The following is a 14,195-nucleotide window of genomic DNA, read 5'->3' as shown; positions in this document are numbered from 1 at the left end:
GCTACTTATTAACCGCGGGGCTGGATCGCACTGTGTCCCTTTATTATGTTCGGTACGGCTTAGGCTTACCTGTACCGCTGAATCCACCAAGACCGGGGCTTCTCGGCCTAATCGCCGCAGGTACTCTTGTAGTCCTTTTAGTAGTGCCTCGGCTGTAGCTCCCAGCTCCTCGACACATTCCTTCAGCTCTTTTAAAGCCTGAAAGAAAGTATTCACGGGCTCGAGCAACTTCTCGAGATCCCACATGTCCATAATGTTATTTAATTCGGCTGGAGGTAATTTCGCTTCCTCATTCCCCTTACCTGCCGGCCGGGAGCCAATGAGCACGTCCCCTTTGGGCACGTGCTCGGCTGGGTCACACAAAGGCTCTCGGGAGTTGGAGTCTTTAGAGGGACGGCTGGCTGCTCCGAGCCGACTGAGATCTGCCTTTTTTTCTTTAACGGCAGAGCCTTCAGTCACATCCCGCCCCTCTTTCTCTTTATTTAAGTTCAGCGATGCTTCGCTCACCTCCCCCTTCCCCTTCAAGGAGTTCGGAGTCGTCAGGGGAAAGACAACCTCACTGACGGACCGCTGTTGACTTTCTTTGTCCCGGCATCCATCACGCGTAGTCATGCGACACGTGTCGGCGAATAAACAGGTCCCTTCCTGGTCAGGTGACTTCGTGTTTTGTCTACGTCTATCCCAGCCTGCACCAGGATGGTCCACGTGATCGTCCTCCATGAATAAGCTCCCCAGTTGTACATCTACAGACTCCTCAACTTCGCGGCCATCTTGCCAAGGTATGAGGCATGTGTCTTTCTCATATGTTTTCCCGAGCTGCTCGGCTTCTGCAAAATAAGAAAACACAGTTCCTCACGCCTCAGGCTTTGTCGCGACACATACCTCCGACGTACGATGGCATGTTTCAGGCTCCAGTACAGTCATCCTTTCACTGCTCTGTTGTTGCCTTAGCCAGTGTTCTCTCACTACGTCGATCTCGGCTCTGGTTTCCGCAGGACCCGTCAGGTAAGACCATAACGTCGCGGCGTCCTCCGGTGGCCACATCTCTGCGAGGTTCTGTATTGTCTGAGCTCGCCCATTCTTCCTTCTGGACTTTTTCCCCATCTCAAACCAGTACGAGACGAGACTCATCACCGTCGTAGCGCTCTTTATAGTGGGTGGTGTTTGCACCTTCGTGTGTTGAAGCGGGACCTTCTTAGGGTCGTCTGCATACACAATATTTGATTGAATTTCCGGTCCCCTGCCAACAGACGGCCAGAGAATCCTGCCGACTACGCCAGTGTAGCAGTAGAGGCGTGTGCCCACCTCTTGAACCCTCAGGTACCACTCCAAACACCAGGTGAAAGTACAAGACTCTTTTATTTTCTTCTTATACAGTGCACCAAGCACCCTCCACTCCACACTACTCATATAAACAATAAACTACTCACAAAACTCTCTCCTCCTTCTCCCAGACTCTTAGCCACCCTACCTCCCAGCTCAGCTCAGTGTCTGGGCTTTCCCAGAGTCCTTTTATACACCCTGACCCAGAGGTGTTCCTGCCCAACAGTCCACAATTCCTTATTCCTTCCGGGTCAGGGTAAACAGTCCTTATCTTCAACCAGGAAGCACGTCATCTCTCCTACTCACGTGACCAGGACGTACTTCCAGGTTATAGGGCACATATGAGTCCACGGGCTTCCCGACAGCGACTCCTAGTGGTCCCCAAGGTATCCCACAGGGCTGTGTATAAAAACTACATAGTCCATGAGGCCCTGCTGGAACTCGGGGCACATCCATGCTGTTGGGAAAGCTCCTCCTGGCGGCCTGGGGATGAGGGCTGGAATAGGAAGCCGGCAATCCACCACTATATATATATATATATATATATATATATATATATATATATATATATATATATATATATCTTGTTTTCATGCAATCACTTAATTGAAATTAGCAATTAAAACTGTTTAAATATAAATATTCAAGGATTTAATCATTTTAAATAATTGCACTACAGCTTTTTTGCTGTTAAAAAATACAATTTATATTTATACAGATGTATTTTTTTTCTTCAGTGTTTCAGCTAGACATTCGTAATTCCTGTGGTTTTATTATAAACTAGCCAACCCGCGGCATAGCATACACCACATAATTATTTATTGATGGGTGAACACTTCCTCAATGACACAGTTGTCCAAATGGAGTGGGTTTGAGGATACAACTGTGAGTGAATGAAAAGATGGAACTCTGGAGAGAGCAACATACAATTGTCCATGACTGAAAACTGGTTTTGGCAGATACAGGCATATCGTTTTGAAAGTTTGTCCCTGTGCCTTATTAATTGTCATTGCAAAGGCCAATTTAACAGGAAATTGTCTGCGTGTAAAAGTAAACGGCAAATTTGAATCTGATGGGGTCAGGGATATCCAGGGAATATGGACAGTTTGTGAGGTAGGAGCTGCGATAGTTTTACACTCCAGTATGTTGCGGTGAATGCTGGTAACAGTCCGTCTAGTGCCATCACAGAGACTTCTTGCTGGCATGAGGTTTCTGAGAAGCATGACGACTGAACCTATTTTAATTTTGAGTTTATGCGGAGGCATGCCAGTGGGAGTAAGACTGTTAAGAAATTCTTCGGGGAATGAAACTTGGTCTGCGGGATCGTCTGTGACGATGGAGGCAACGCTGGTGAAAGATACTTCGTCGGTAGGGATAAGTTTCAGTACTTGTTCATTAAGGTGTAGCGAGTCATCGTTGGTAACACTTAATATAGCTTGCGTACCGAGTTGTTCCGGAGTCACAGTGTGTGTGTGTGTGTGTCTCACGCGCCTGTGTGTGTGTGTGTGTGTGTGTCTCTCTTCTCGCGCGCCTGTGTGTGTGTGTGTGTGTGTCTCTCTCTTCTCGGACACCTGTGTGTGTGTGTGTGTGTCTCTCTCTCGCGCGCGCCTGTGTGTGTGTCTCTCTCTCTCTCTCGTGCCTGTGTGTGTGTGTGTGTGTGTGTCTCTCTCTTCTCGCGCGCCTGTGTGTGTGTCTCTTTCTTGCGCGCCTGTGTGTGTCTCTCTTTCTCGCGCGCCTGCGTGTGTGTGTCTCTCTCTCGCGTGCCTGCGTGTGTTTCTCTCTCGTGCGCCTGTGTGTGTGTCTCTCTCTCTCGCGCGCCTGTGTGTGTGTCTCTCTATCTCGTGCGCGCCTGTTTGTGTGTTTCTCTTTCGTGCGCGCCTGTGTGTGTGTCTCTCTCGCGCGCCTGTGTGTGTGTCGCTCTCTCTGTCTCTCTCTCTCTGGCTTGCTGCACAGGGAATGCACAGGGAGAGACTGAACACGTGAGCAGGCAGTGTGAATGCCTCGAGAGCGAGGGTGGACGCGGGCCGCGGAATAAGGACAGTTTGTGAGGTAGCAGCTGCGATAGTTTTACACTCCATTACATTGCGGTGAATGCTGGTAACAGTCAGGCATAGGCGTTTTCATCCCATGGTTTTAGAGTTGGTGGGTGTGGCTATGTCGTGCGTATCCCATGGTTGTCTTGCGTGCCCTGGTTGGGTGTTTAGTGAATTATATATATAGATATGGATTACCATTTAATCTTTAAATCTTTAAAAAAGCTGCAAATATGTCAAATGTTTATAAATTGTTTATCAATAAGACACAAGACTAACATGCATAACAAACAGGTTTATAAGTAAGATATACATTTGCTGTTAAGCTAACAAGCCTATTGTTTATTAAGCAGCAATTTCAAATTATTCTTGATCTAGTTAGTTTTCCAATTAAATATGTAAGCTGATCCACTTAAAACAAGCATGCAGTCCAAACTGAAACTAAAAAGGGCTGAATTCATTAAAGTAGCATTTCTTGCCATTTGTCTAACTACACTGGAGGACAACTCCTCCAATTTCCTTTTCTCAGATGACTTTATTACTCCCTCTCACTTCTGCTATACAGAAGAGTCTGGACTGGTAAAATATGCCACGATTTGTTGCTCTTTCTTTATGCAGCAGGAAGTTGGCTGCAAAAAAAGTAATGAATTGCGTAAAGGAGCACGCAACTAAAGTACCGTAAAGTTTAGAAAATGGGTTGAAACAATTGACTTTTGTGATTGGGCAATTTACCGTTCACTGACCAAGTCTTTTTAGTGAAAATCTGCTGATTTAGATCGATGGCCAATCAATTGGAGCATCCCTAATAACTACATTACAAATATAAGGCACAAAGTAATTGATATCTAAGCGTTCAAGTCAGTATTCAATAGCTGCATCTTTAGACGTAATTTCAGTCTTCTGCACATCTGGACATTGCAATTTATTCGTGTTTTTCTTTGCAAAAATACTCAGGCTTTGCCAGGTTGCATGGGGATCATGAGTGAACAGCCTTTTTCCAGCTACAAAGTCTCAGGTGGATTGAAATCTGCACTCTGATTCTACCATTACAGGATATTAACTCTGTTTTTAAAGTCATGCCTTTGTAGGTTTGGCTTTATGCTTGGTGTTGTCATCTTGCTAGAAAAGAACCCTTCCCCCAAGGCCCAGATTTCTTGGAGAGTGTCAGGTTTTCCTACAGTATTTCCCTGTATTTTGCTGCATTCTTTTTACCCTTATACCCTTACTATCCTTCCAAGATCTTTTGCAGAGAAGCATCCTCTCAGTATGACCTTGTCACCACCATGTGTCGTTGCTGGGATGGTGTATTTTGGGTAATTTGTCTTATGCTAAACATGGTATTTAGTCTGATGGCCAGAAACCTCTATTTTGGCAATACAACATCAGTCTGACATGTGCCTTCTTGTAAACTTTTGAGATGTGATTTTTTTTTTTAATGTGACTTTCTCTTTGTCACCCTTTTGTAAAGCTGCGACTGGCAGAGCACTCAGGCAGCAGTTGTTGTAAATACAGTCTCTCAAACCTGAGACACTATAGCTTGTAAATCCTTCAGAGTTACCTGGGTTTCTTGTTGGCATCTTTCCTTAGCTTGGTATATTGCTTTTTGTTAGTGTGTCCAATATGTTTTCCCTGTGTCATTCCACTTTATTACACATACCTTTATTTATGGCCTTTAATGTTGTGAATTCTTTATACTTGTGGATTTCTTCAGTTATTACCAGTGTGTGGTGAGATTTTCATGTGAATAGCCACATTAGAAATATATTGCCTGAAAAAAATGTTGATGCGTTCAGTACTTGTCCCCACTGTAGAATTAGTATATTACAGAGCACACACCACAGCACTTTGATTTATGAAATATTCTGGATATGCGATTACTTCAGTTGTATCATATTCTAATGTTAAAACCTATGTCACAAACTCAACAAAGAGCCATAGCAAGGTTTGGGGCAACCACCCGTATATTATTTCCTGCCTGCAACATTGAATAAATTGATGTACTGAAGTGTAGAGATCAGAGTCCTGAACAGAACTGAGGAGATAGAGGAAAGATGGTGGCTTTTAAAGGCCAGTATAGGAAGTGACCTCAAAGGGGCTGGAACTGGAAGGGTCTTCATCCATAGGCTCGGGCCCGGAAGTGACATCAGAGAGGCCGGAACCTGAAGGGTCTTCATCCATAGGAATTGATAGAATTGACGTCATCAGGGCCAGGCGGAATTTCCCGTGAACGGTCTGCAGAAAAGTGAGAAAAAGAGTCAGTGCACTCTGCCATCTCCCGGTGTGGTTCTGAATTACTCTCATTCAAGCCCTTTAGCTGCCTCCCATGCACACGTGTATGACACCTATTACACTAGCTCAGGGGTGGGCAAAGTTGTTCCTGGAGGGCCGCAGTGGCTGCAGGTTTTTGTTCCAACCCAATGGCCTAATAAGGAACCCTTATTGCTCAAGTAACACTTCTGCTTCATTTTAGTTATCTTGCTCATTAGGATTTTGAACCCTTATTGGTTAATTTAGTCTTAAACAGCTGTATTCTCATTTTTAACTGCTCCTTATTAGCAATAAGATGCAAATGACAAAGAAAACCAGCATTTCTAGTGGGTTTCCATTGACACCGGTGTATGCTATTTGGTTTAGTTAAATACTTGTAAGGCAAGTGAAGGGAAAAAAGTGAAGGACTGAGAATTACTCATCCATTTTAGACTTCACATCATTTGGATGGTAACCTTAGAAAGAAAAAAAAATCTAGGAGATGAGAATGACCTGACATGGCAGAGTTAAAGCACCAACAAGCCATGAAATTAAATTATCTGCAAGGATTGTTTTCTAATTAAGCAACTGGGTTGGATCAAAAACCTGCAGCCACTGCGGCCCTCCAGGACTGACTTTGCCCACCCCTGCACTAGCTTGAACATTAATTCCAGTGGCTTGTATGTGTCCATAATCTTCTCATGCCTACCTGTTGCAACTATGTATGTTATAGGATAACAAGTCTTTTAATTCACACGTGACTGTTGTCACATGTGGCCAGCTGTATTGCTTGCAAAGAGAAAAGTTTTAATATGTATGAAAAAAACTTCATTTACTTTGTAAAGCAATGAACAATTTAGCAAATGAAGTCCATCTCACTGTGTATTAAACCTATCCCTATCTTGATCTGAGAAGAAAGAAAGAAGAAAGACGCCTCACGCCTGGACAAACTGGTGAGGAAGGCAGGCTCTATTGTTGGCATGGAGCTAGACAGTTTGACATCTGTGGCAGTGCGACGGGCGCTCAGCAGGCTCCTATCAATTATGGAAAATCCACTGCATCCACTAAACAGTGTCATCTCTAGACAGAAGAGCAGCTTCAGCGACAGACTGCTGTCACTGTCCTGCTCCACTGACAGACTGAGAAGATCGTTCCTCCCCCAAACTATGCGACTCTTCAATTCCACCCGGGGGGGTAAACGTTAACAATACTGTATATAAAATTATCTATCAATAATAAAGGAAGAAAAGCCTGCTTATGCTAACTTACTGAGCAGCAAGGCCGTGCACTTTGTATGACACTTATTTATCTTGATATCACACTAATTTGACAGGTAGCAATTTTCTTTGGCCCTATGTTCCTAAATCACCTATCTAGATATCGCACTCGGTATACTAATATTTTCAGTTTATAGGAAATCTAAAGAATGCACGGTTTAAAGAGTTTAAATAAATAGAGATTTACAATACATAGCAGCCATAGATTATAAGATCAGCAGAAGTTTAGTATGTTGTCAGCACATGAAAGTATAGCTCCTTACCACTGCCAGAACATTCCCATTCACCCTACTTGCTGTTCCTTTTACTGCCAGTGTTGTCATCACGAGCTGCTGTCAGCAACAATTACATCTATGGAAGAATAAAGGAGTAGTGAGCAGTCCAGCCTCTGTGGTTATGAAGACAGTGCAAACAGTTAGAGCATTTCTTCATCATAATGTAATTCTGTTTTACATTGTAATAAAATTAGGTACTATTTTAAATATATCAAAATGTGCTTCTGTCTTTGCCCACAAAATAACTGTGTTCAGATTTCTAAAATATTGTGGCTTAGTCATGAACTTAATGTATCAGGCAGCTTCAAATCTTTTTTGAACTGAAGAAACTATATTAAGGTTTAAACAAATCTTAACTGCTCTCTTTTGCAGAATGTTCAAACTGAAGCTACTTCCTGCAGCTGCAGTAGGGCTATCCATATTGGCTCGAAGATATTCTGGATTTGCTAATCGTGCCCCCTCAAGACGAAGGCTTATGGTTGCTGCATTAGTTGGTGTGACTGCAGCTTCAGCTAGCACTGGAATCCTTTGGAACAGGTACTGTTAAAAAAAATCTTTATTATGGAATTGTAATATTAACTGTTGTGGTAACATAAAGCAGATTTATTAGTTTGTGACCCAGTTTAATTTTAGGTTTACTTTTGTAGTGTTTGTGTTGTGTAATTTGGTTCAACTTTTAAATGATTAGCTTCAGGTACTGACAGAGGCAGCTTAATATTCTAAGGAGTAATTGGTAGTCCTTACCTTTATAAGGAAAGTTTATTGTATTTTATTTTTAAGCAAAAAGGTAACATTTTTTCTGCTCATTTACTTAATAGGAGGCATTTGTAAGGATCTAGGCCTTTTTGTTTGTTTTGTTGTCAATAGTTAATTTTGTAAGTAATTTTTTTGGCCCTTTTAACTTTTTGCATGATTGTTCCACTGTTTTAAATGTAATTCTTATTCATCATAATGATTTAATTTTCAAGTGTCAAAGTGTTTTTTATACAATTTTCAGAAATCATTATTGTTAATCTGCCTCTATAGATTTATACTTTGTTTCAGTACCATCAAAATTAATCAAATTATATTTAAGTTTGCCCATTTTTCTTAATCAGTTTTTGGTAGGTAAAATGCATAACATGGTATAAGGCTGTTTACAACATGTGGAAACTTTGAAGGTAAATTACAAAGTTTGAACAGAATATTTGTTGTCAAAGGGATTAATTGGAGCCTCAAAGTAATAGTTATTTAATATCATTGATTATGGTAACTCCTTAAGTACACAGGTTTTCAACATAAACTGTAGGTGTAGGATGGCACGGTCGTGCCTCACAGTAAGGAGACCTGGGTTCGCTTCCCGGGTCCTCCCTGCGTGGAGTTTGCATGTTCTCCATGTGTCTGCGTGGGTTTCCTCTGGGTGCTCCGGTTTAACCCGCAGTCAAAAGACATACAGGTTAGGTGCATTGGTGATCCTAAATTGTCCCTAGTGGGTGCTTGGGGTGTGTATGTGCCCTGCGGTGGGCTGGCGCCCTGCCTGGGATTTGTTCCTGTCTTGTGCCCTGTGTTGGCTGGGATTAGCTCCAGCAGACCCCCGTGGCCCTGTGTTAGGATGTAGTGGGTTGGACAATGACTGACTGACTGTAGGTATACTAAAACTGTGTTTTTTATAGTGCAGTAACAATAAAGAAACTAAAAAAGTAGACAAGCCTTGGGAGCTATATGTTTTGAAATTTTTGATTGCAGGATAATGTTTATGTCACTATTTCATATATACTCGAGTATAAGCCGACCCGAATATAAGCCAAGGTACCTAATTTTACCTACAAAACTGGAAAACCTGGAAAAACTTATGACTCGAGTATAAGCCTAGGGTGGGAAATGCAGCAGCTACTGGTAAGTTTCAATAATCAAAATAAACACCAATAAAATTACCATACATTAATTGAGGCATCAGTAGGTTAAATGTTTTTGAGTATTTATTTCAAAGAAAAACAGTAAACTAGATCTGTAAGTGGAGAAGAGGGTCAACAAAAACAATATGGTATCTCTCTCGCTCGCTCTCTGCATGTCTCTCTCATGTGTGTGTGTCTCTCTCTCTCTCTCTCTCTCTCTCTCGTGTGTGTGTGTGTCTCTCTCTCTTGTGTGTGTGTGTCTCTCTCTCGTGTGTGTGTGTCTCTCTCTCTCGCGCGTGTGTCTCTCTCCCGCGCACGTGTGTGTCTCTCTCTCTCTCTCGTGCGCGTGTGTCTCTCTCTTGCTCGCTACCTGCACAGGGAATGCACAGGGAGAGACTGAACACATGCGGAAATCATCGGCGAGCACAAACCGAAAGGGAAACTGGCTTGTTCGTATACCGGGTGGCAGCAGGACCTGACTCGAATATAATCTGAGGGTGACATTTTCCAGCACATTTTGGGTGCTGAAAAACTCGGCTTATATCCAAGTATATACTGTATGGTATGTCAAAACGAACATTTATTTCATGTTTATTTTTGCTCTTTCCTAATACCACAATTATGCATTATGTTTTGACATGGAAAATAGACACTGAAAAATTTTGAACAGGTAACAATAACTTGCATGTCAACAGGCACATCTGTTTACATTATAATTCTACATGGCTCCTGTAGCAGTCATCTTGGCCTGTATACCAGCCAAGAATGTTTAATTAGTATAACGTACTAAATAAGGGAAACTGACTGTCTTTCTTCCATTCCTTTCATTTTCACAAAAGTGTCCTGTCCACCTTGAAATTATTTACCTTGGCTGGATCCTGCAACTGATTTTATGTAACTAAGCATTATTGGTTTGTGTGTTATTTTTAAAAACTCTAAATGTTCAGCCTTCTATTTTTTTGTGTAAATACCTGCTTTTTTTTTTTTTACAGAAAACATTTACATATGTACTGTACCACAGATGAAGCATGAGGGATCATCAAAAACATTTGAGCCCAGATGATTTATTAAGAAAAACACAAATAAAACTAGAAAACTTTCAGTTTTCAATATAATTCTTGTTAACACTAATACACTTGTTATAATGTTCACAAAGATTTTCAAATGTTCCTAAACTGAAATGCTTAACCTTGTGTTACCACTCCTCAGTAACTGATCTTATGGCTTCATCACTGGCACAGCATGTTTCATGGAAGTAACCCTTCAGATTGAGAAACGTGTGGTAGTAACAAAGGGTCTGGAGAATATAGTAGAATAGGTGTGGCAATCTCTTCATATCTACAGTTTCAAAGAGCAGCCTTTGTATTCCATTGTTGTATTCAGCTGTGGATCTTGTATTTTAGTTCACTAAAAAGTTTGAAGGTGGACTTGTTTTATTATTTTGGAAGTGTCCAATGTGCTGCGGCAGGGTATCATTTATATTGTGACATTCATAATAAAATCCAATGGGCTCATCCTGAAAAATGGGATTGTCACAGTGTTAAGTCATGTCTAATTTTTTTTTTCTGTTAAGCCAGCAGCCATGTAAGACATACAGTAATTGTGTGACATAACATGCTTGCTGATGAGCCTCGTGACAGTTAGTGTTTTAAAGCAGGGGTCCCCAACCCCCGGTCCGCGGTCCACTACCGGGCCGCAGCCGTCTGACAGCCGGGCCGCGAGAGAACTGCCGGCAACGGAGACTCACTCACACTTTTCAGAACGCTTGGCGGGCGGGGCTTTGCTGCGGCGCAGAGAGAGGAGAGAGACCGGGGTGAGAGAGTATTACAACAAAGTATTTTTATGGTCCCAACAGTTTCCCCATATGACAAAGAGTCTATAGAAATCGCGTTACTACGCAGTACATTCAGCAGATGCTTTCATTACAACGAAGTGACCTTGAAATGCTTGAACGAGTCATCCACAGAACAATTAGATCTGTGGTCGCAGCTCAGTTGTGCACATTTGCACAGCGACCCCCAAACAGAAACACTGTGAAAAAAAAATCTCTTTCTTCGAACTTTCCTCGTACTGTTTTTGTTTTCTGTGGTTTTCGGTGATACCTTTTGCTTATTGCTTGTCAACATTTGAAAAACATCCATTGGAATTTAACTCATTGTCACCCTCCTATAGAAACGGCAGACACGAAAAAAAGATAGCAGTGTTAATGTTTGTGATGTGCAATCTGTTGGAATGGCAAATGCAAAGCATATGTCTTTGTTATATGCAAAAAAAGAAGAAAAATCTCGGGCTGCAAATGTATGCGAACTGCTTAATAACTTAATAATAATAGAAATGTTATGTAAATTGTGTATAAAACTGACCCCAACCCACCCCCCCGACCGGTCTGTGGAAAAATTTGCATCTAATAAAGTGGTCCTTGCTGTCAAAAAGGTTGGGGACCACTGTTTTAAAGCACTGTAATAAAAGGAAAATCAGAATTATGACTGTTATATTTGCTTTAATGATAAGGTCTTAGAATTAAACAACAGTAAGAGATCTTACATTTAAGACTGAAAGGGACAGAATCAGATACAGAACAATACCTTTAGGAGTACTTGCAGTGGAAGCATTTAAAAAAACTGCTTTGAGCACACTTGTAGATCAAAGTGCACAACAGTAGGACAAAAAAAAGAAAAAAACACTATGTTGTGAAAGGGTCTGACTGTAAGTTTTACTCATGAAGATACCTCTGTTTTAGATAACACTGTCATGTAGCATATATTTATGAAAGAAATCAGCCGAAGACCTGTAAGGCATTTATTTCTCAAGCAGACTCTGATATGCTTATATGCAGTTGTGTATAAGAGCATAAGTGTGCTTTTCTCCTACTCCTCTGAAAACTACAAAAGTTGAAGAAGCGAGGGTCTTATTGCTGCTGAAGTTAGTCTAGAAGTTAATTTAGAAATTGGGCCAAATTTAACTAATGAAAATGGGGGGAAGACTCCAACTTGGAATTTAGAGAAATTATTTCAAGATTCCTTGGAACAAATGCCTGAACCTGATGGTGCTGCACCTTCAGCCTCCTCTGACAGTAACAAGGAGTTGCCAATTCATACTGTAGCACGTAAAATGTGACAAAGCCTGAATATGTGCAATTAGAAAAGGAAGGCACAAGTTTAGAATTTGTGTTGAAACAGACTTGATTGATAGATGATAAATATTACAAGAAACGGGATTGCCACAATTTAAAATCCTACATTATATAATAAAATATTTTTTATACTATGTAGTATCTGACTGCATTCTGCTGATTTTTCTGCTTAACCTGCATTCTGCTGATTGAACAGTTAATTGTTCCATTGTTACCAAAGAGCCACTTACATTTGTTAGGTGGCCATCTCAGCTCTGAAGAAATGTGAAAATATATTTTGAAATGTTTCTATTGGACTAATTTGGCTACAGATATAACAGTTTTGTAAATCTTTTCAAAAAGTTTTCAGCACATTGGCCTCCATGTATTCTCCTTGTACTAATGCCAGTTTTATAAGTGCCTTTTGAAAGATTCAGGATGGATATTGTTGGGCTGTTGCCCAAGAGTACAAATGGTTACTAATATGCACTGTATTTGTGTTACTAGTGACACCGTTTTCATAGTTTTGGCTCTGTACACCACCACAATGGATTTGACATAAAGAAATAAGTATGTGATTAAAGTGTAGACGTTCAGCTTTAATTTAAGGGGTTTACCAAAAATATCGTATGAGCTGTTTAGGAATGAAAACTATTTTTATACATGCCACCCCCCCCCCCCCCCCCCTTTCAGAGGCTGAAAAGTATTTGGACAAACTAGCATAAGTATAAATATAATAATCATTTCTAATATTCTAAAATCCTTTTCAGTCAATGACTGCCTGAAGTCTGGAGCCCATGGCCATCTCCAAATGGTGAGTGTCCACTGTAGTGATAATTTGCCAGGCCTTTAATGTGGCTGTCTTCAGTTGCTGCTTGTTCGTTGGACTTTCTGCCGTCAGATTTGTCATCAGTAAGTGAAATGCATGTCCAATTGGGTTGAGGTCAGTTGACTGATTTGGCCTTTAACGAGTCTTCCACTGCTTTATTTGAACAGCACTTGGTTTGCTTACGCAATATGTTTTGCCTGATTGTCCATCTGTAATATGAAGGATTGACCTATCAGTTTTGCACCATTTTGCTGAATCTGAACAGATAGTATAGCCCTGCACACTTAAGAATACTTCCTGCTCCTTCGGCCAGCAGTTATATCATCAATAAACACCAGTGACGACTTCCATTCGCAGCCATGCATGAACATGCCATAAAATTGCCTCCACTATATTTCACAGGTGATGCGATATTAATTGGATCATGAGCCGTTTCATCTCTTCTCCATGCTCTTCTCTTTCCAATATTCTGGTACATATTAATATTAGTTTTCCATTGTCCAAAGAAAATTGCTCCAGAATTGGACAGACTTTTAAAAATGTTTTCTGGCAAAGTCTATTCTGCCCTTCCTATGCCTGAGATTTACCAGTGGTTTGCACTTTGTGGTAAATCCTCTGTATTTACTTTCATGGAGTATTCTCTTGATGGTAGACTTTGGCAATGATAGGCCTACCTCCCAGAGAGTGGTCTTGGTTTGGCTAAATGTTGTGAAGGGTGTTGTTCCAACAATGATGTTCCAACAATGATGGATGGATTAAAAGCCAGAACTCTGTATGACCATCAGCATCAAGTGACTCCGTGAGAACCCTAACTTCAAAGAGGACTACAGTAATCCCTCCTCTATCGCGGGGGTTGCGTTCCAGACCCCCCCGCGAAAGGTGAAAATCCGCGAAGTAGAAACCATATGTTTATATGGTTATTTTTATATTGTCATGCTTGGGTCACAGATTTATACAGAAACACAGGAGGTTGTAGAGAGACAGGAACTTTATTCAAACACTGCAAACAAACATTTGTCTCTTTTTCAAAAGTTTAAACTGTGCTCCATAACAAGACAGAGATGACAGTTCCGTCTCACAATTAAAACAATGCAAACATATCTTCCTCTTCAAAGGAGTGCGCGTCAGGAGCAGATAATGTCAGAGAGATAGACAGAAAAAAGCAAACAATCAGAAATCAATAGGGCTGTTTGGCTTTTAAGTATGCAAAGCACCGCCGGACAAC

General features: G+C 41.3%; 1 protein-coding gene across 1 annotated transcript in view; it reads left to right on the top strand.

The window, feature by feature from the left end:
• micu1 (mitochondrial calcium uptake 1) overlaps positions 1 to 14,195 on the top strand; it is a 154,158-nt gene that overhangs the window by 48,828 nt on the left and 91,135 nt on the right. Inside the window, exon 2 of the mRNA XM_028795209.2 lies at positions 7,528 to 7,692. Within this exon, the coding sequence (XP_028651042.1) occupies positions 7,529 to 7,692 (164 nt within the window). The 5' untranslated portion in view covers position 7,528. The remainder of the gene's footprint in view (positions 1 to 7,527; positions 7,693 to 14,195) is intronic.

Source organism: Erpetoichthys calabaricus, chromosome 2, assembly GCF_900747795.2.
Source record: "Erpetoichthys calabaricus chromosome 2, fErpCal1.3, whole genome shotgun sequence".
NCBI classification, from domain to species: Eukaryota; Metazoa; Chordata; class Cladistia; order Polypteriformes; family Polypteridae; genus Erpetoichthys; species Erpetoichthys calabaricus.
The sequence above is the reverse complement of the archived record's forward strand: the minus strand, read 5'-3'. Positions and strand labels throughout refer to the sequence as shown.